The 23,425-nt window shown below is 40.4% G+C and overlaps 2 protein-coding genes across 2 annotated transcripts; one reads left to right on the top strand and one right to left on the bottom strand.

Moving 5' to 3' along the window:
- Positions 1 to 73: 73 nt before the first annotated feature.
- galns (galactosamine (N-acetyl)-6-sulfatase) lies at positions 74 to 20,779 on the bottom strand. The gene is made up of 14 exons (XM_053317521.1): positions 20,420 to 20,779; positions 20,067 to 20,190; positions 18,348 to 18,422; positions 18,098 to 18,200; positions 17,282 to 17,425; positions 16,432 to 16,498; positions 15,556 to 15,683; positions 15,290 to 15,429; positions 15,070 to 15,173; positions 11,333 to 11,475; positions 10,269 to 10,371; positions 7,075 to 7,196; positions 2,660 to 2,777; positions 74 to 580 (listed from the first exon to the last, which is right to left on the bottom strand). Exons 1-14 carry the CDS (start codon positions 20,525 to 20,527, stop codon positions 494 to 496), a joined length of 1,566 nt encoding a protein of 521 aa, XP_053173496.1. The 5' UTR covers positions 20,528 to 20,779; the 3' UTR covers positions 74 to 493.
- A 217-nt stretch (positions 20,780 to 20,996) lies between these two features.
- On the top strand, positions 20,997 to 23,148 carry trappc2l (trafficking protein particle complex subunit 2L). Its single transcript, XM_053317695.1, has 5 exons — positions 20,997 to 21,083; positions 21,329 to 21,501; positions 22,307 to 22,394; positions 22,825 to 22,904; positions 23,001 to 23,148. Exons 1-5 carry the CDS (start codon positions 21,051 to 21,053, stop codon positions 23,044 to 23,046), a joined length of 420 nt encoding a protein of 139 aa, XP_053173670.1. The 5' UTR covers positions 20,997 to 21,050; the 3' UTR covers positions 23,047 to 23,148.
- The last annotated feature ends 277 nt before the right edge of the window (positions 23,149 to 23,425 follow it).

Here is a 23,425-nt window from a genome sequence, read left to right as displayed (position 1 = left end):
AACATAATAGAAATCCCTTTTATTGAAAATGATTTATTGCAGTGTAACTGCAACACTATACGTAAAAATATAGATACAGAATTTATCCAATTAATCAGAGTGAATCCAAAAATCAATCTGTATAATATATACCGTCTGATGAAAAGTAAACATTTCATTGCCTGCTCAACATCACTTAAATGTTTCATGACTTAAACCACTAACTATAACTTGATGCAGTGTGTGTTTCCAGATCACAGCTCATCAAAATCACAGTTTATAACAAAGTAGAATTTAAAATTTGCAATGTAGTGCAATCAGTGTAATTTTAGCATACAAACATACTGTAATTCCCTTGATTGTATTCCACAGCAATCTCTTCAACATTGTACATAAATCATTTTACACATAATTTAAAACATTTTCTTTTAAATAAGGCATTTGTAGGTCTGTTGCAAGGCACATCTTTAGGTTTTGCTTCCTCATCTTCATGTCTGGCTCAGCAGTTTTGCTCTTAGTGAGGCCAGTCACACTTCCAGGGAGCAGATTTTGGCACTTTGAGACACTTTCCTAACTTCTCGCAGCCTGCAGGGGCCCAATTCTGTAACAGAGAGCAGTAACCACAGTAAGCACATATTAAAAGACGTTTGATGATGTATAAAGCATTCTGCTTTAACTATATAGGTTTCCATTACATGTGCAGAGTTTAAAACATTTTCATGTCACACAAAACATTGGATGCTGTGTGTGTGTTGGGGGGGGGGGGCATATCTATAATAGTTGGTGGGGGCAAATTGTTTTAAGGATGTGATAATGTGTTTATTGATAATTTGGTAGCAACTTGCAACTGGTGCAATGCATCTCTCCTTGTTGTATACAGGGTTAATACCTCCTTAAAAATCCTTTTATTAGACCAACTACTCCTCCTTCATTGAAAAATCCAGAACCCATGAATATGCAAATCATTTTAAGTTTAACTGCTGGAGATGTCCCCTTCTCTAACATGGTAATCATTAGTGTATATGCACTGGGCTTTAAGTTTTCACATCACACTCACATACTGGAACACTACTGACTCCACAAATCATGTATTTTAGGCAAGCACAGAGAAACATTCAGCATGAATGCGGAAACAGCCTTCAAGTGTCAAACTTTGCACATTCATCATACTGCACAGGGAAGTTCACAAGTCCAGTTGAAGAAAAAATAAATATATTATTCAGTAGAAGGGGGCTGTATTTTTTATTAACATTAAGATCTATTATTTTTTGGGGGGCAATGGGGACCTAAAGGGTTAGAGAGTTGAGCTTATGAGTGGAAGTGAAAAAAGCGAAAAAGCAGTTCCTTCATTACTACTACTGGAGTGCCCTTGAGGCCCTTATCCCTAACTACTCCAGTGGAGCTGCTCAGTGGTGTCAGATCAGACTATGGTTTTACTGGGCAGCTTCCGGGTGTGAATGTGTATAACTGTGGGAAAGTGATCAGGGTGTTCCCACAAAAGTTTCCTCTCAGTGAAACTTCTCTGAATAAATAAAGGTTAAAAAATGTATGTTCCTATAAGAATCTAACTGTTTGACAGTGTTGGGAAAGTGTAAGATCATTTGTGTCCTAGCCTGGGTTTTTTGGGCTATTAGGTGGTATTGTTTTCTGGCCTGTGTCATTTGTATCTGGTCCTTCTCCAAGTCTTTTCCTCTTGGCAATAATATGTATCCTACCATTAAATACACGTTGGAGCATTGGGTTTTAGATTCATCACAAGAAAAAGGTTTACTATATTGTAACAGCAATTTAGGGGCACATGAATGGGATTTTATTCTCAAATATGCATGTGCTGTCAAGCTTTAGAATAGAAATCAATTTAGTTACTTGTATCATGAACTCAATGGGAAGTATTGATGAAACTGCATTTTTCCCTTCTAAATGTGAATAAAGATGTTAATTGAGAAAGCCTTTTTTAGATAAAACCAAAAAGGTCAAGAGAGAGGTCACATTAGCCTGACACTGGGCATTAAATTACAGGACAGCTCACAAATGTGATTATATAGAAATTGTGTTTATTTCTTTCACCACAAGGGGGTAGTGCTATGACACAGATGAGTCCACAGTGGAGTAGTTTACTGTCTGTGGTGCTTCAGGAGACAATGCCTCGACTCCATCCAGCTGCTTTTAATATTCCCCAATAGCCAATTTTGTTACAAAAGCATAATACACACACGCATACTGTCAAATAAAAAATGTTCAGATTGGGTTGATGTTTCATGCTTTTTGGTGTAAGTAAATCATTGTAGTAAATAAGCTGAAGGCTCTTAAACTGAGAGCAGATACAACTGGAGAAAAACTTAAATAAATAAAATATATATTTTTTTCAATTTCCCATATATATATTCCTTTATCTATCTATCTATCAGTCTGTGCTGGTGTAAAGGAAATAACAGGGAGATAAAGTGCAAAGCGTTATTGAACTTTTCCATGTTTGGTTATGATGGCTGCTGAGCAAATAGGAACATACAGTATCTTGTGTGAAAACTGAATCTGGCTTTTGGTCAAATGCCTCTGGATGTTGTGGGAAAAGAGTAAGCTGCTACACAAAAAGACAACTATCACAGCGAATTTAAACAAATATCAATAGGGAGAATCAAGGAGGTAAAAGATATATTCATCTATATCATGCAAATCTCACCATCACAGCTATATCACACATGTTGAGCTGGGGGATGCCAGGCAGCAGAGTCTTTTTGTGCAGCTCCACAACTGGCGAGATCCTGCGCAGAACATCACGGTACTCCTTCGTCAAAACACTGCAAATACACAAAAACACAAGGTCAGGTGGATTGAAACTCATAATTAGTGAAGTTTCATTATCTGCTGATTAGGTTAGTGATTAATCAAATATTCATTCACTCTGTGAAATGAAATGTCAAAAATTGTGAAAAAAAAACAGAGGCTAACATGATGTACTCAGATGTCTTGATAGTCCAATCCAAGGATATTCAATTTTATGATTGAGACAGAAAAGACAGAAAGTCCTCACATCTGAGAAGCTGAAACCAGAAAATGTTTGGCATTTTTGATTGAAAAATGACTGAAACAATTAATCCATTATCACAATTGTTGCGTATTATTCTTCTGTTGATTGACTAATGACTTCATTGATTTAATGTTTTCAGCTCCAATGGTCTTTTTCAGTTAAAGGTCTACAAATAAATAAGGCTGTACCACTTGAAATACCAGCTGAGAAAAAAACAATCAGAATTTAAAGCGGTCAATAAATAAGTGAGTGACTGAAACAACAACAATAATGTAAATACTTAATGACTTTTGAATGCATCCATCAGCCATACGTACATATACACATTCACACAACAACCTAAGACCCATGTTAATGCATACAGTCAAGGCAATTTTTTTTCTGTAACTGTTTTTAAAAAATATAAATTCTAAAGGGTAACACTCAAACACACATATGAACATGCACACAATTAACATAATCCCATAATTTGTGCCTTTTTTGTGAATATGTTGCCTTCATATACGCTGTAAAAACTGCTGTGTCCCTCCAAGCTTAACTCATTATATCAGAGTGGACACACACACACACACACACACACACACACACACACACACACACACACATTGGCCGTCCACTCTGGCACCCTTTGGGAAAGCTCACTCAGCAGGGTGAACTATGTAACCTCTATCCCATCCCCTGTCTCTCAATTACTGCTGTTGGACACCAGTGGGCCCGAGCACCTCTGTGCATTATTATATTCAGTGTGTAAAACACAGGGGCCCTGAAGGCTTTCAAAGGAACGCTGCTCTCAATAGGACCTGTAGGTAATGGGCTGTGAGTGTTGGGGGAGTGGGCGTCTGGTGGCGTGACACACAGATAGACAAATATCAGCAGTGCAATTACACCCCTGATACACTCGCCGGCAGCACCTGTGCCAGCCTCCCGTCCTCCCCTCGCTGCAAGCCCAGCCCTCTGATTGGCCCCTGGGGAACATGTGCATGTGTGTGAGGTGAAGTGTCAATTAGAGTAATAACCCCGGGCCCTGTCCAGCTCACACCTACCCTCCCTCTTAGAGCTCCCACAGGGCAGCAAGGCTTCCTCCATCAGCCAGCACCTGCTCCTTTCCTTGATATTTTCAGTCTTTACTTTCCTCTACAATTACTCGACTGGTAGTGCACTGGCTGCAATTAGTCTCTCTCCTTGTGTGCCACATTTGTCATAAGCTAACTATCTACATACTGTGACCCTAGCTGATAGGGAGGGGGGAAAAAAACAGATTACTCCCCTCGGTTAAAAAGCAGACATTCAGATTAAATTGCTTCAGCTATCTAAAATCACAAATTCTATTTCTCCTGATCCCGATCAGCAAGAGGGATATTTCATTCTCCTCCTATCTGTGCCCGCTGCTGATTGTTGTGATTCATTTTGTGATAAGTGATGAAGCAACTTAATACAAGTAAATGTAAGGGGAGATTTATCAGGGTGCTATAAGTATTCAATTTCACCGTATGAGTCTGCAAGCAAAGTGTGCCATGTACTGAGAAACTTGCACAAGACAAAAAGTTTCTGCTGTTTTGTCTACGTGCTGAAAATCTCATAGTGCAGATCTCTAAATCAAAAACTAATAATATCATTTGTTTATGCCCCCTCTGCAAACAAATAATGAAAAGCCCACCGTCAGCACGGCTCATTATCATGATTATAACCCTTAGCTTACTGTTGTAGAGGCGAAATCTGGAATAATAAGCAGGCTGTATGCAAATTGAGTCTTTTGATTTATAATGTATGGCACCCAAGGGGGATGGGGGCATTGCTCAGGTGTGTCACCACTCTGATTACTGATTCATAATACTATTGCTGGAACACACACCCACCCACACACACATGCGCACACACAAACAAGCACACATTGGCAGAAGGTGGGGGAATTGAGGAGACAATCAAATACATCTGTCCTGCCTACCCCTCCCTCCCTCCACCAGCTTCTCCACCCCAGTGGAAATTGAGCACTTCAGTGAGGACTATTGATTGGGGACACAAGAGCTTGGTGGCAGGCAGCAGATGAGACCAGACTGAGCAAGGCTGCCTGCAGTGTCAGGGCTGGGACTACGCTCTAGATGGGGGCTCTGGGGACGTGAGCTGAGGTCGGTGGTGAGAAAGTAGGATGTGTTAACCTCAGGGCCTTAGGTCTGGGAGACATGGGGGTGGAAAGGAAGGCAGGAAAAGGCTTTGAACAAATCCAGTGGGGTATCCAAACTCAATAAGTCAGGTAGTTGCAGACCTGGCCAGGTATGTGCCTCATCCTAGACAGACGGACCACCAACACGGGCACTGTTGTCAAATGTGTCTGAAACAATCGTAGCTAGGTTTGTCACTTATAAACCAAAAAAAAAACACGGTATGTTAGTTCCCAAAATCTCTGTCCTGGATTGCATAACACTGTGCATGTTTTTGACTGGGGATTTTGCATGTGTGTGTGCTCCTTGGTATATCACAGCCTGTGACAGTAGTGAAGGTATGTGTGCAGACAGGCCCTACATCATCTTAAGTGGCTCTTTAGGTGAAGACAGAGATTAATGATCGCCAGGCAGCCAGTCCAGCTGCGGGACCGAGGAGCACACGGACAAATGCACACACACACATACACACACACACACACACACACACACACACACACACACACACACACTTAACAAGGATGGAGGAGAATGGTCCCAGTGGATGCAGAGGGACAGCAGCTGAGAAGTAAACGGAAATGCACAGCAGTAGGTGGGGAGAGAGAGAAAGAGAAAGAGAAAGAGAATGAGAAAGGGAAAGAGAAAGGGAAAGAAAGAGAAAGAGAAAGAGAAAGAAAAAGAGAAAAAGAAAGAGAAAGAGAGAACAAGAGAACGAGAGAACGAGAGAGAGTAGTAAAGTAGCAATGAAAAAAGTAAGACAAAGGTTTGGAATAGATTGAATAGAAAGAAGAGTGAACACTGAAGAGGCCATGCAGCTGGGTGTGTGAGGGGGGAGTGACCTTGTAGACAACCTCAATGACCCCTCCCTGCAGACATGAAAATTGAGTGTACCCTGTTTATTTGTGTGTGTGTGTGTGTGTGTGTGTGTGTGTGTGTGTGTGAGAGAGAGAGAGAGAGAGAGAGAGAGAACACATCTAGCACTCAGCACATGGCTGAATATTGATTGGTTTTTGCTTTTTTTTTTTATTCTTTTTTTTTTATTCTTCCAAGTGAACAGCCAGGCTAAAAGGCGGGCAAATGAAAAACAACATTAATGTTTTATCATCCAATCTCACTTCAAAACTGAAAGGAGTTTGAGCAAGAGGCAAGAGGAGGTGAGGCCAAAAATAAAAATATATAGAAAGTAAAGCTGCAGAAGGCAGAAAAGTAAGGTCAATCTGAATGGTTATATGGTAAGAGGGATCCAGACTGGACACTGCACACATACACACACAAAGAAATATTCACACATCAAAGTGTTTTTGAGATTATCTTAACATGATAGTGTTTTTTCTAAAAGATCACAATGCTACGTTGACATCACAGAGGAAAAGACGACGCTCATCCATCTTTGCACTCTTATTTAGCCATAGTCATAGTTCAGCCTCAGCTGTTTGTGTCCGCTGGCGTCACTCTCTCCTCTCTGCAATTCTTAACTCTCCTCTGAGCTGAGGCAGCGACACACAAAACTCCATTAAACAGCACTCGCTCTCAATTTAGACCTGAACAATTTATCTTGCAATTTTAACCCGCAGCGGTGCGCCGGAGGGTTGAGGGCCAGATAGTGATCTTTAAGGAGCTGTTTGCAATCACAAAGAGAAGGGTGTAATCAGGTGCGCTCTGGCTGAGCAGATCAATCCTGCGTCTTCTTTTTTTTATGCCACTGAATCAGAATTGATCTCATCTCCATTTTGTGCTACCAACAGGCAAACTGCCTTCCTATTCTCATCCCTTTCTATTCTTCATTTCATCTCTACTCTTGTTTCTGGCTGACTTGCCTCTCCTTTTTTTCTCATTTCTGTTCTGGTCCTCTCTTCTGTTCCCCTCCCACCTGGATATCGGCAGACTCAAATTCTTCAGGCAACTAACCTGATAGGGAACTTTTCCCCAGGATCCCGCCCCAGGTGGAAAATGAGTGGCTGCAGTGTGTGCTCCTTCTGATCGTGAGTAGTCACACCTGGGACTTCTTGACCTGGACAGAAGTTGATACCCTGCAAAAAAAATATAAAGATTGGCAATGTTTTCTTTGTTTTTGTCACTCATACTGTAGGTGATAACATACAACAGCAAATCCCAAGATTACTATCACATCATTTATAAACAAGCAGTGGCAGGAATGTTCAGGGCTGAAACTTAAATGTTATTTAAGCACACTGCTCATCCAGCAGTCAGTTAGGGGATCTAGTTATATGTATAAGAATTATACATTTGAAAGCAACACCTATGAATTCACTGAAAAAATGAAGAAATGGATGAGATCAGAGAGATTTTCCTTTTCCTCATGTCTCTAAATTATCTGATGTCAGTTTAAATGTCTTCTGCAGCATCTGTTGTAAATCCAAGATGAACAGTTCACCACTCAGCCTGAGCCCTATGGAAATTTTACTTCACCTGTGTTCTGTGCCTGAAGGAGTCTGTGAGTGACCTCAGGACAGAGCAGAACAACTGTGTTTCGCCACAAAGCTCTCATAAATTAAATATGAAGGTCAACCTTAGAGCAACATTACCACAATGGTGGAGTACAAGTCCCACAAGTCAAAAACAAGGATATTTGGTTTTAGCCTTTATGCAACACAGCCTTTTATGTAAAACCTAGGAATGAAAAATAAAAAATCAGATGCTTACATTCAATTTTCTCAGTAATTCTCCATATTGATATGCTATCTGTGATAACTTTTCTTTAACTTGTTGTTTTTTGGCATGATGTGTTTCTAATGTGTTCACCTGGCACCCTAACCCTAACCCTGAGCTGTGAATCTTGATGCATAAATTCATATTGTCTTCCAATCTATTATTTATGCAGCTACTGTTGATGCATCGTGAAGGGGTTCAAGTCACTTGCAAAAATAGAGGACTTTTCTTCGCCCGTGCTGCCTCCCCTTCATCCCTCCATGCCTTCGCTCCTGCTCCCTGACTCCATTCTCATGAGCCTGGCAGTGATCGCAATCTGATTGAGTCACACTCACTCCTCCAGAACCCCCCGGAGATTTGCCTCCTCCTTCAACACACATGCACGCACATAAGCACGCACGCACACGCACACACACTTTCTGATGAGCACAACTAATATTGAGAAAGCATTCATCTGTAAGGCACTGTTGCTGCCCCCCCCTCTGAGATCACTCAACAGAGCACCTCAAAATACATATAGACGAGAAAGAGAGCGAGTGAGAGGGGTAGATACCCCCTGCCCTGTAGAGACTCCTCTGATCCAGACGCGTCCTGTCTTTTTGAAGCCAACAGCTTAGAAATGCAGAAAAGAAAGGGGAAAAAGGCGCATCCCGGAGGAGCCACAAGAAATACCTGCTGTGTATATTTCTCTGACTCGACCTCTTGTACGCAAGACATAACAGCAAGAGCTCCGTATATCCCCTGACATTAATGCTATGGATACAACTAGGCTGCTTTCAAACTGGAGCAGAGCAGTCACTCTCACATGATGAGGTGCAGGCGCATCCAGGGGTGGCAGGATGGATTTTGGAAAAAGCAATATTTGGTTACTATTTTGAAGATAAATTAAAAATTAGAATAATCACTTCATTTGGTTATGGCTGAATTTTTATAACAATATCAAAACATGTTCTATATTTCAATGATATGTCAAGTATATTTGACATACTAGCTGTTTAAAAAATACAGCTGTGCTAATGTCATGAGTTGCAATTAAGCTCAAGGGTAAAGTAGTTTTATTGCAGTGTCTGACAAACAAGGTAAAAAAGCCACTGCAGCTGTCTTATAGCTCTGACTGTTGCATAGGTTACTCAGTAATCTAGATACAAAGGAGCTGCACTCATGGAAAACTATATATTTGCAATATTAACATGACTACACTCCCTCAAGAGAGTTTGATGAGAGCCATTTAAACCTGTGAAATTTCTCATTTTCCTCATGGCTGAGCTGCATGCACACAGCCAGGACAGAGCGTTACTCCTCCCAGCTATTAACCTGTAATTTAGTTCAACTTCACAGACACAAATCATCCCCTGTTTATTTTTCACCATGAGCCAAGAAAAACAAATATTTTGTCAGAACGCCAGAACATGGAGCTTCAAACTTTTTTTCTGTCTTAAGCTGATTTACAAAACATTTGATTCAAAGTCTGTCTGTGTAAAACAGCTAAAAATGAGTGTATAAGTAGTTTGTTTACATTTTGTAGGTTTATGAAATGCATTGTGAGTTACATATGAACAGTTTAAGGACTGAACCAGGATTGAACCATACTAAATTTAACTTTCCCTTGTAGAAACTCAACAGCTGCTCCATTAAACACACACACGGACACAGACATGCACATCTTCATCGAGATCCGAACATGCATGTGCATGTTTTCTCTCATCCTTTCTCTCTCTCCCTCTCCCATGTACACACACACACACACACACACCAATCGATAGGCAACTCACAGGCAATAAGAAGCCATTATTTGTGAAGTTCCACTTCAGTTCACATGAGTTGATAAAGGAGGCTGCTATTGATTCAGCGGCCCTGAAGGAGAGAGCAATTTAAGCGACCGATGGGGCATAAAACAAACTGGATCACAGGAAAGGCAGAGCCATGGAGGGAGGAGAGGAGGACATATTTGTATGGACAGAGGACAGAAAGAAGGACCATAACTGTCCTGATTTCAAGAGATTTCACATTTCTCCTGATACTTGTAATCTGTACAGAGTTGATGTAATTACGGCTGAGAGATACTGCTGGTATCTGCCTGTCTTTCTTTCTTTCTTTCTAGCTCCGTGGTGCCAAAAGAACAAGTCTACAGCAGGAAATGTCGGTATGTAAATGGAGAGGAAGAAAATCTCCACTGGAGTTAGAACAAACAAGTCAACTGGTTGATGAATGATGTAAGTTTGCTGATGTGGGGGCTCTTCATTAATATTCATTACGCTCTGATGTACACAGCAGTCAACTGATGAGCCATTTTCAAGATAACACCAAGAGTGAAAGTGTTTGTGTGTTAGAGTAAGATTAGGAGAGACAAAGAGCAAGGATGTGGGTAGAACAAATGAAAAACAGAGAAAACAGAGTTGGGTCAGAGTTGGTGTATTAAAAGGGAGTCTTACCTGTTTTAACTCATCCCATGAGTTGCTCCAGGTCCAGTAGTGCGCCTTGTACTGTCCAAGCCTCACAGCCATCAGCTCATTCCCACGGTAATAAAAGATTGGTCTATTGAGGATGAGAGGAGTGAGAAATAAGTCTCAAATGTGTTTATTCCCAGGTGGATTTGTAATGGGACACTGTGTTTAAAATAGATATTCTCTCTTTCCATGCATACACTTGAAGTTCACTCTCAGTTTTCTACCCACACTTGCAATTGTTTCACCATCCAGTTAAAGACCATGGACTTTGCAACCCCCTACAAATCTGTGAAATCACCCGATTTTTTTATTTAATTGAAATTTAAATATATGAAATAAGATGAATTACATTGAATGGAAACAAGAGTGTACAACCATGCCAGCAGCTCGGAGACGCTGTGTAGGCACAGTGGCACTAATATTAGCATGCAAATATGCTCAGAATGACAGTGGTAACATACTGATGTTTAGCAACTTTAATCTTTAGTTTCATGTGTTAGTATGCTAATATTTGCTAATTAGCACCAAACACAAAGAGCAGCTGAGGCTGATAGGAATGTCGATAGGAAGTATTTGATCATGAACTGATGTGGCAGATGACAACATATACTTTTGATAGCACAAGACGAAAGGTCAGAGAATCATCACTGTTATTACAATATAACCCTGAAAAAGGACATGAATGTTTTTCAATATCATGGTAATCCATCCAATAGTTGTCAAGATGTTTCACTTAAAACCCACAAGTGAACCTCATTAGGTGCTAGAGGAAAAGTCATTAGGATCGGAGAAATAAGTCACTAAAAATTTCATTTAAATCCACTAAAAGTTCAGTCAGGACAAAAAGTGGATAATCATGACCTGACCGACCGCTAGCATGAGAATCCAGCCTTGTTAACTTCTTGGAGGACAAAACTAATACTGCACTCCCACACCAGGATGTGATTATTACCATAAAAAGCATGTTGAAAAGTAAAAGCCACAAACCCGACTGGTTTCTATCCAAACACTAATATCTCCCAAACAGCTAGTGTACATTAAGTACCCACCTGCTTTCCAGTGTCTGTGAGTGGTTAAGCAGGACATGCGTCAAGTCTAGTCCATCCAGGGTTCGGTCATCAGGAGGGCTAACGCCAGCCAGAGCCAGACTGGTGGTGAATAGGTCCATCACATTGGCTAGTTGGAAATTCACCTGGAAAAGGACAAAGAAATAAAACAAATACAACCACTATCTGTTGTACTAGAAGCCATTTTACATGACCTGTGAGTAAGGATTCACTGAAAACTTTGAAGAATTGAGGACTGGCCAAAACATTCTCACTTCATAGAAATGTAACCTTAACCCAAAACATTACACTGACTTGCACTGATTTCCTACCCAAACCCTAACCACTACCTGTATCAAAATGTAATGGTTATGAAGACTTGCTTTCTTACAACAGGGAGACGAGTCCCCACAATGTGACTGTAAACAGATTTAAAAGCACTCATATAGACTATTTAATGTAAGTGCTGACAAGTGCAGCTCCATTTTCCCATCAACATCTTACATTCATCTCTGTTGCCCTTCATTCCTTAACTGTTTTTTTCTGCCATCAGTGGCAATTGATTTCAGTCAACAAAAAAAAAAGATTGACTATTCTACAGTCCAGGAACACCACAAGCGTGCACTTTTACACTGGATTTTCCTTATGATAGTGAACATGTAACAATGCATAGTCATGATAGGATGTTTGCACATATGCATGTTTGTACACATGTAGCAAAAGACGTGCATTTCTTCACTCTCCTTAATCTCTGCTTGCAGGTTTGTGTATAAAACCTCTAAAATGCATCTCTTTCTAAATGAGTTTTTTTGAGGAGAAAAATGAAAAAGGAGGAGCAAAGAAGAAGAGGAGAGGAAGTAGGGAGAGGACAAGGCCCGGGCAAGCAGGCGGCTGGAGCTGGAGCGAGCTGGTGTTTTATCTCCCTCTCCCAGTCCCAGTGAAAAGCTTTATTTTATTTATAAACTTTGAACTATTTTCAGATAAAATGCCATTTTTTCGCTGTCATCCTTGATCTTCCGTTCCATTCTCTCCTGAGCGAGCCTTAGAGGGAGACGGCACGCTCACAATCAGATAGCACTATCAGGCCTCTGCAGCTGCACCGCCATGTGCCGCTGTGCTCCTATCGGCAGCCAGCACACACACACACACACACACACACACACACACACACACACACACACACAGACAGACACAGACACACACAGACACAGACACACACACACACACACACACACAAGCTCCTAAGCACTGAAATGAATTCCCTTTTCTTCTGTATCCACAGAACTAGCCACAGAAAGGACTCTGCAATGCATTCCATGATCTATCTGCACATCCAGACACTCTTTCTCACATACACACACAAACACTAACAGATTTAGTCCTTCACTTCATTTTTCTTTTTTCCACACGCAGACACACACACACACACACACATACACACACACACACAAATCATTAAAGTAGACAGGACAAAAAGACATAAGAAGAAGCAAAACTGATATTTAGTTGGTAATAACTTGCATGACCAAAAAACCCAAACTTTCAGACTTGGACTGCTCTGACAGAGGCTTTATCTCACAAGTTGCTATCTTTTATTTCTTTCCTTTATTAGCTTTGCCCTGTGTTGCAGTCCACACTGAACTTCATTTTTTCTTTGCCCTTTGTTCTTTCCTTTTTTTCTCTGACTCATCACTCTCTATTAATGTCACTTTTTGTTTTCCTCTCTCTTTCTGTCTCTCATTTCTTTCTGTGTTGTGAGTGGTGATGTTGGTTATCTGAGGAGGCAGCGCTTCTATCCCCCTCTCTGCCACTCCGTGTGTCTGCTGCCTGATAAACACAACAAAAGGGATTGTGACGCTCCACAACGTTGTGGGGCCAACAGCGCACCCGCCTCCCCATCTTTGTTCCTATAGACGACCCCCCACCTCATCATCCTGGCCCCTCTCCCCCCTTGGGCACTGGGGGAATGCTGAATGTGCACCTGCTTCCATTCCAGTACACCTCCTTTCACCTTTTAAATACTAGTTTTTTAACATTGTGAATTGATAGCTACAGGAACATGAAATTAGTTCAATTGCTAACTTTCATCACTCGGATGCATCCACAGATAAAGAGCTTTTTGTCTAATAGTCTTTCTACCCCTGTCCCCAAGTGTGTCTCCATCTTAATGCTGCAAAGATGCATCTATGCTCTGTAAAATAAACCTGCTGAAAGCCTCTTTTAACAAAGGCTTGCATGGCTGTTTGTCGTCTCTAGCATTTTGCTCCAGGAGCTTATGAACTTTTCAATGTACAGATGGATAGAGATTTCACAAAAGCACAAAATAAGAGAGAGGGATAACCCTGTGCCTGGTCTGTCCTCCCTCCCAAAAAGGGATTTTATCCAGAAAGTGATGAATCCAGAGCTGTATCGTACAGTTGCGCCAACAAAGGAGCTTTGTCATCACAACTCTAGAGAGCTTCAGGGAGAATGTATGGACCCTCATTCTCACAGCCAAACACACACACAGATGTTTTGTGATAGTCTGCATTGATAGTATTTACATTTCTATCTTTCACTGGTTTACAAAGTTTCATGTTACATATAAAATTAATCCTACATACGAATAGAATGTGTGCATACATATGAAGGCATGTACTGTAGGACCACACAAAAATGACGCAGACATGCTCTACACACTTGCACATCCATATACAGACACAGTGGACAATTATAATGTGGCACAGGTGCAGCAAAGCCCTGTGAACACAACAAACGTTCCTGGCAGTGTGGCAGTGCCAGCTTCTTTAGCACTCCTCTTCCTTTTCTCTTTGCTACACCAGCCACCTCTTTTACTTCTTCCTTGCTTCCTTCCCTGCAACCCCCCCACCAGCCCCCCCACCCTTTCGTTCCTTTATCCTGAGCGCCTGGCATATTCAGATACTGAAGTCCTCATTACGGCTCAATCCAACCTCAGCAAACACACAAACAGATTAGCCGCTTAAGACGCTCCCAATCCCCCTCTCCCTCGCTACTCTGCAGTGCTATCAGGCCCCAGCACACCCCTGTGAGATGAGCCAGGGGCAAGGCTTACTGCAGACTGCAGCCTCCGCTCGCTCCTCCACCAAATCCCTCTGCGTCACAGTCCCGTGTCACAGCTGCCCCTAATACAATTAAAAGTCATTTGCAGAACGCACAAGCTTAGAGGATCACGGTGTGGGTGGGGGGGTTAAATTTGGGGAGGGAGGAATGAGAGATAGTTGGGGCATTAATTCCAGCCAAAAATATTTGGCAAAACAATGGAAAAAGCACCCACATGCTTCGTGGCTACAATCACGCAGTTGATCTACGCTGTGTATGGTTCAATCACTCGATAGAAGTTGAACATAGCAAAGATTAACTGCTTGCAACTCCAGCGGGTCAGAGTGTGCACATGTAAAGTGGTAAATAATACACAAAAGAAACAAAAAGCGACAAACATTCAATACAGAGGATTAGTGAAATAATTATTCATTTACTCTCAACCTGATTTACAGTGCTGTACATTGCCTGCAGCTTTACAGAGAACATTTTCAGCTTCTGGTACCTGTTGATAGGCAGAACATTAGGAAGTGACGGTGCTTAGAAGAAAGAAAAACCTGGCACTGAATCTACCAGGGCAACTCTAGCTTAACGCCTGGTCTCCAGAGAAGATGGTAGGGATTTAGTCAATGATCTCTTCTTGGAGGCTTTATTGGGTAAAATCACCAGGGTATTCTCACCGTGCCTTCTTTGATGTGACCAGGCCACCAGGCAATTGCTGGCTCCCTCATGCCCCCTTCATAGGTGGTCTCCTTTCCGCAAAGGAATGGCCCATTACTACCACCTGAAGAATCAGAAGAATAAAAACACATGAATTTATGACCACACACACCTATATATATATGAATACAGAAAAGGTTAGCTCACAAACAAAAAATCCTGTCTGAGTTTAGTGCTTACTCTCATTTGGGCCAGACGTAAGAGCAGCTCCATTGTCTGAAGTGAAGAAGACAAAGGTATTATTTTCGATGCCCAGAGTCCGAAGATGTGACAAGATCTGACCAATGCTGTAGTCCAGCTCCATCACTGCATCTCCATACCTGCAGCCAATCACAGTGCATCAAATTCTCTCTGTCAAATATATTCATGTGTAACCTGCATCCATGCATCTGCCTGACAGCACTGTATATCTATAAAAGAGTCAGTAATGTAGGGTGTTCATTTACCGGCCTCGCTGGCTCTTTCCTAGGAAGTGCTTGGAGGCGTAGACAGGGGCATGAGTGGCATCAGCTGCCCAGTATAGGAAGAACGGCTTTTGGGCCTTAGTCTGCCGGAGTATGAAGTTGAGGCCTTCCTGTATGATGTAGGAGGTGTGAGAAACAGTTACAACACTGTCAGTGCAGATGTCAAATGACTTACTGTGGTGTTTTTCACAGTACTGCTATCAAGCTCGTATGGTATATCACCTCTTTCTCTCGTTCTCACCACAGACTGATTCCCAATCTGTTTTTAAGCACTCAGCTGCCAATTTACTGTACTAGATTCATCTCGTTAAAACTGATGCAGTAGACCTGCAATAAACTGTATATTAACAAAGGTTATGCGGTTTTAATTTTTATACTGTTTTAGAAAGGTGTTGATTAAACTTCATAGTCACTTTGAGTAACAAAAGACATTTTAACAACAACAAATCCAATCTGATATTTTCATTCATTCACTCTCACATTATTAACTGTGCTACTGACACCAGACTAGTCCCATAAGACATGCTAATAGGAGCTTTACAAAGCTCTGCCTGACAGACCCATCCTCTTCCTGTGATGACATATTACACCTCTCATGCATGCGGTGTGTCTCTGCATGCTGCTTTTGATTCCTTTAGAACTGACGTAGGCGGCAGAGATAATCAGTGCAAGTATGCGCAAAAGTCAACAATCCACTTCTGCTGGTAGAACGCACAGTAATGATCAAAGGCCAAAATCAAGCTTTAATTGCACTGTTGCACTGTGATTTAATTGCTTTACAAAAGGAAATGTTTAACAAAATGAAGTGATACTCTTTGCCCCTCTGAGAGTTTAAATAAGAATAGAACCTTAATTCACCTGCAAGTAGATCTGTGTGAGGTTGGACTCTCCAGTCTTCCTGTCAATCTGAAATTCCTCATAGTATCTGGAAAACAAGAAAGTTCACATGATTTATTAACTACACCTTCAATATTAGTTAGGCATCATCCCATATGAACACCTGCTGAGGTCACATGAAGCCATTTCTCCTCTGCTCATTCAACCACATAAAATATTTCTTTTACACAGACTTGATTGTATTGTCAGTCCTTTCAGTCTGCCTCAGAATTGACCTAAACTACCACAGAAAATATCATTAAGACCAGAGAGGCATTTCCCTCACACAGACTGTGAGGAGAATTTGGTGAAAGACTTATTTGGGAAGTCTCAGCAGAGTTGAGCAGAGGGAACTGTTATGAGGTGTTGCTGAAGCGTGGCGCAGCGAGCAGAAAAGCAGTGACAGGCATCTCTCTTTCTTATGCTTCACTTCCTCCAGGTGTCCTCGCACACAGCCAATGCAACCTGCTGTCTCTTGAGGGTGTGCGTGTGTCTGTTTGTATGCGTGTCTATTTGCGTGTGTATGTCTGTCCAGGGCCCACGTATGCTGCGCTGATTAAACCCACGGCTAAGCGAAAAACACGCCCGGCTGCCAGTTCCAATGACCCTGAATACACATATGGCTGTTTTGGGGAAAACAAATGGGCGGAAAATGGAATACACAAGCACAGCTGGTACAGAGAAGGAAGAGGAGGGGAGACACTCGACTCATCCACAGACGCAGCCAGCCAAACTATTCAACTGAGTCATGGGGAAAAAAGATATTTTTATAGATTTTGTGTGATTCTGTGTCAGCTGTTATGTATATCTGTGTGCTCATGTGTGATACTACCTGCCAACCATCTCAGAGTTATTGTAGACAGGGATGTTGGGTCTGATGCTGCTGTTGTAGGGACCAAAGTGGCAGTTTGGGGCACCGAACCATTCATCAAAGCCATTCTCCAGAGGAAGGTACTGTGGTCGGTGGCCAAGATGCCTGTAGTGAGAAATAAAGTGCTTTCACATACTGTAAGACCAATGAAACTAACTAGCCATACCAAAGTGTAGGCATGTTTTAGTCCATTAACTAAATCACATATGCTGTGCATAATTTACTGCAGACCATTTCCCAGCACACACCATATTTTTTTTAATTTTCAGGCATTCATTGGTTTCTATTCAGTTCAGTACAGTGTCTAAATTAACCTGCAGAAACTCGAGACTCGGTTGAGACACATAATCGATCACAGCCAACATCATGTCGACTTTAATTACTGAAAAGATTATGTTTTCATTGATAATGTTGTGAAACATTTCAGCTGCAATACTACAGAATAAAAACTAAACTTAAGGTGATGCTCTGTAGGATGAGTCTCAAACATGTTTAAAATCTTGGAAGAATGATGTTCATGCAGTACTACAAATGATTCAAATCAATTGCTGGAAAACTACATTCATGAATCTACTGATCATTGTATTCTGTGAGAGGAATCAGCAGTTAAAGTAAACTGGCTACAAAATGAAAAAATATTATATAATAATAAAAATCATAAAATTCATTTTATATTATCAGTTCATGTACAAATTTGTAATACTAACCGACCATGTCATATAATTCATTTAGAGTGTTGTCATTATTAACATCAACGCCTAAATTATAAGAACTCACCACTTGCCAACTATCTTGCTGATATAGCCTTTTCTCTTCAGCATCTGCGGTAACAAGATCTCATCCTTGGAGATTCCTCCAACTATCTCCTGTGGTGTGTATGCTATAACAAATGGCAACATTTAATGTACATAACTTTCCATGATTTTATTGCATACTTACATGCATTACAGACCAAGTAATGAGAAAGTCTGCAAGAAATGATTTGCAGCTGGTTAAATTGCATAGTAAGAGTATATTATGAGTTTACCATTTCTGGCGTGGGCATTAGTGGTGTAGAAACCATTTCGAACAGGCAGCCTCCCAGTGAGAAGTGCAGCTCTGGCTGTGGTTAAAATGACAGAAAAAGTAATTAGAGTTTATATATGTTGGTGTTAAAAGTGATTTTGTACTGGCAAATAAAACGAGTTTAGTGTGATGTTCTTGCTTTCTTTTCAGCACTAATGTCACACACAGTGGAAATTACAAATACATTTGCCAAATTGTTAGAGTGCTTTGATCAGTTTTTTGTAAACAAATTCAACAGGTGTACATTAATAACCTAGTTAATATAAAAACAGCATGGCATGCATCTCAATTGTGTTGTCTATATTCAGTTACAGTACTGTGCAAAAGTCTTTGGGCACCATCATCATACAAACAGAAAATACAGGAAATATGTACACAAAATTTAACATCAATCATCATCCATTTGCGTTTAAGAGAGCCAGGTTCCTGTTATTGCTCAAGTGTGAGGGGAGGTCTGAAAATACTTTAGCCTATAGAAGCTGTTTTCTTATCTGTTTTTTAGTATTGCATACATATTTCCTGTATTTTTTCGTTGTATTCTAATAAAGAGACTGAGAAATAATTGTATATGGTCAATATAGTATTGCTAAATCAACAAATATAATGGTGTCCTAAGACTCGTGGGAGAGGACTGTGTGTCTTCAACCCCCATTATCTGTAAATAGCAGGAAAATCTCTCAAATTCAGTTATAAATCTGACATTTCCACATCATCTTTTTCAGCTGACACACCTCAAAGTCTCTCATCACTTTGCTTATACAGTAGTCTGCAGATATACAGTACTGTGCAAAAGTCTTAGGCCACCATTAGACTTGTTGTTTTAGCAATGCTATAATGACCATATGTGATTATTTCTCAGTCTCTGCAATAGAATACAACCAGAATATACAGGAAAGAGAATCAAAAAAACATGAAAAAAATAGAAAAGAAAACAGCTTCTATTGGCTAAAGTGGCAAGTATTTAGTGTGACCTACCCTTACACTTGAGCAATAGCAGGAACTTGGCTCTCTTATACATAAATGGAATAGAACCTTAATTAATAATACAAATGATTAATAATTAATGTCACATTTTGTGTACATAGTTCCTGTATTTTCTGTTTGTATGATGGTGGTGGCCTAAGACATTTGCACAGCACTGTATCAGCTGCATCCACCAAGACCAAAACCCCCTCTTAATCAACTGAATGAATGAATGAATGAATGAATGAATGCCTTTATTGTCATAGCATGTTCACATACAATGAAATTTGCTTTCTCTCATAAGAGAGAACTGTTTCCATTCATTCTGCTCAAACATACACTTACATACGCTCACATAAAACAGATAACTATTAAACAAGGTAAGATCATATGATCGATCATATGATCATAAAGTGCTGTAAAAGGATAAAGTGATTTGAAGAAAAGGAAAGGCTAAAGTATTCATTTACTGCACACCAGTCCACGGTAACTGCTAAAAATGGCTGCAGTTCATCTCAATTATGTTTACAAATCACTTTTGTCAGGTGAAAACCTGTACCTCCATATTTCAATGAAAAAAGAACAAAAAGCAGCTATTCTGCTTTGCATTTCTTAAGTTTGGTGGCAGGGTTTTAAGAGCAAACAAACAGTCACAAACCCTATTCTGAAAGGAAAGCCTGATTCATGTTAAGTTTCACAACATGTCCAGCTGACTCACATGGGGAACAGAGCGGGTTTGCAGTGTAGAAGTCTGGAAGCAACATGCCTTCAGCAGCCATGGCATCCAGGTTGGGGGTCTCCTTAGAGGGCTGGCCAAACACCCCCAAGTCCCCCCAACCCATCTGAGGAGCACAGGGAAAGAATGGAGAGTTTTTGTTTTAAAGAGGTGCACGTACACCCAGAAAGGGAAAAACACAAATGCAGGCACACTTCAGTACTTATCAGAACACAAGACAGAGAACAGAGATTTTGATTCAGCCGTACATTCATTCACAGCTGGAAGTCACTAGTAAAGCAGTACTCTGCTGATGTGATGATGAACAGAAGCTTAATAAAAGAAAAACAACTCACGTCATCCATGAGCATGATGATTATGTTTGGAGATGAACCAGCGAACGCCTTCTCTGTCCAGGAGAAACATATTATTACACAAAAGAAAGCCAAAGTTTGAGTAGACATCACTCTCACTGCTGTGCTCTGGTCATATGAGCATCAACTTCGAGGAAGTGGTTTGTTTGTCTTCGTGCGAGTCTTCTGCGCAACACTTGCGCATACTCAGTAGAGCTCATGTTTTTGTCGATGTGTTATTTTAATTTATCATGTTATATTATATTATGTTTTACCAGAGTCTGCCTCACTGTCCCAAATTAATGTGGTAACGTTATATTTTATATTTAAAGCGTTTCACAGTCTGGAAATGCAGTTCCTCGGTATTTGGTGCCTTCAGTGGTTCTTGGTAAACATTGGTGTTTCCAGTTAAATAATATTGGTAGGAAATAATAATACATGGAACATATAACAAAAGTAAGTTCGGACACCTATAACATAAATCAGTTGCATACGGTTAAAACACAGGACTTAAAACATTTGGTAGCTACTAAATAGAAGTATCTGCTCTTTTTTAATCCCCTTTTTCCCGACGGCAGGGAATGCAGCATATCTCACGTGACAACAGCTGACAGCGCAGAGGAGGAACACTAACATGGCGGTGTGCATAGCAGTGATCGCAAAAGAGGTAATTATACCTGTTCATTAATGGCACAGCTTCAATCCACGCCCTGTTTTTTGACTGTTTAATATTTTTACATTATCTCATAATTTTCTCTGAGGGATTGTTGATGTTCTGTGAGACTCAGAAGATAAACATTAGCATTATTTCAGGCTAACTTAGCTGTTGTCAAATATATGTCCATATCTTGTTGATGGTTTGTTCAGTTGGTTTAAACTAAACTCGTTATTGTGTTTCATGTCGTGTCCCAGAACTACCCGCTGTATATCCGCAGTGTGCCCACTCAGAATGAGCTGAAGTTTCACTACACGGTCCACACTTCTCTGGATGTGGTGGAGGAGAAGATCTCAGCTGTGGGCAAAGCTTTGGGAGACCAGAGAGAGCTGTACTTGGGTCTGCTCTACCCCACCGAAGACTTCAAAGTGTATCCTTATGCATATTTTTTTTATTTTAAAGGTTGACAGTTGTTTAAATCTGGTGTTAAAACAACAGTCAGGCGCCCATATGAAAAACATCTAAAAGTTGGTCTGAAGCTTATGATGCTTCAGATAGTCATATCAAGTGGATATCTGACACATTTACAGTATTTTTTTACCATCTTCGGACAGTGTTTCCCTGTTGAGCTGTGGTAGAAGTATAGAGACAAAAAGAAGGACTTAGCATTAAATAGACTAACATTGAATATCCACTTGGTGCGACTAATTTGGACGGCTGAAGCTTCATATCAGCTTCAGATTAATTTTAAATACATTTTTTCACAGTAGGAAGCTTGTGGATTTAGGCTTCCCTCACTTACATTAAAATGTAAACACCATGAATCTGTCCTTTAAGGGTTTGGAAAAGCCCACAAGACAAGTGGTCCAAGCGTTTGATTATATCTTACCTCGTATCTTTTAATTAGATCATTTTTCTTCTACTACAGACTGAGATTTAATTATATTTTAGCAAAATTGATAACACATTTTTATTACATCGAAGGAACATAAATAAATACACAGTATATCTCTCCTAACCCAGGAGACATGGTGAAATCTTTACATATGCCAGTTTTCAAAGTTTTAGTTGTTTTACTGTTGTTGTTCCGGAAAGCTTTTAAGGATGTCAAATGTGAGAAGTAGTAACATATCAGGTGTTATAAAGTAATATTGTCATTCTGTTCAATGGAACAGGAACCTGCCCATAAACAGTATCTTACAGGGAAAACCCAACATCCTTGACTTGTTAACTAGATATGGGTACGTAACCAACTCAAAGGTGAAATTTGTCATTGTTGTGGACTCGTCAAATACATCATTGCGGGACAATGAAATAAGAAGTGTAAGTTGAAGCCCGAGCACCTAAGCATATTCAAACCCAGTCAAATCTTTAATCGTCCAACTTGAAATTTGTGTTTGGTACATCTACAAATGGATCTTTTTGCATTCTATGCATTAAACCTTTTTGGTCTCGATATGCCTCAGCTCAGATCTTATTAGCCGAAAGATAAGGAATTGCTTTTTGCACATACAAAGAGCTTTTCACATTTTCTCATTACAGTATCTGGGTTGCTTATGTGCAGAATCTCTACTGTACACATCATACAAGGCACATACAGGAAATGTATATTTAGTATGAGCGTGCACAACTTCACAATACATTCTGATTTGCTGCCAGATAACTTTTTTCTATCTCAATTTAACACGTTTTCTCTTGTAAATTCTCAGTTTTAGAACATCTGTGTAATAACTTGTATTTTCTTCTCTTCCAGATGTTCAGAAAATTGCACAACTCCTTTACAGATGTAATGTGCAACCCGTTCCACAATCCCGGGGACACTATTCAGTCCAAGTGAGTTAATTCTTGTGAAAATATCTGAAGATTTTGGTCACTGATTTTTTTCTTCAATCTAGCAGTGTGTAATTGTTGACTAACCCCTCTCTGCAGGGCCTTCGATGGCATTGTATCTGGAATGATGGTTCAAACCGGCTGACTTCTCCTCCATCCATTCTTGTCTCCACTGTACATAACACCCTTGAATCCTTATTTGTGATGCCTTGGATTATTGAAATGCATGTGTAATAAAATGTAATTGTTGATCATTGTACAAGTGTCATTTTACTACAAATAGAGCGCCAAATCATTGTTTTTATTTATTCACTTACATAGCAAAGAACTTAAGTTATACATAGGGAGGATTTATACATTACATTGCAGGCAGCAACACAAAACATTTGCATCAATTTGTAAAAACGGTAAGACGCAACTGCATAACAATTTGAGGATTGTCCCATGCATTCACAGCAACACAAGCTTACAATGCAACACCTCTTCGAAGGATCCCTGACCCCAATCTTGATTTTTTCACATCT

The sequence above is a fragment of the Scomber japonicus genome, chromosome 1 (genome assembly GCF_027409825.1).
Source record: "Scomber japonicus isolate fScoJap1 chromosome 1, fScoJap1.pri, whole genome shotgun sequence".
Taxonomy (NCBI): Eukaryota; Metazoa; Chordata; class Actinopteri; order Scombriformes; family Scombridae; genus Scomber; species Scomber japonicus.
This window is presented reverse-complemented; position numbering and strand designations above follow the sequence as displayed.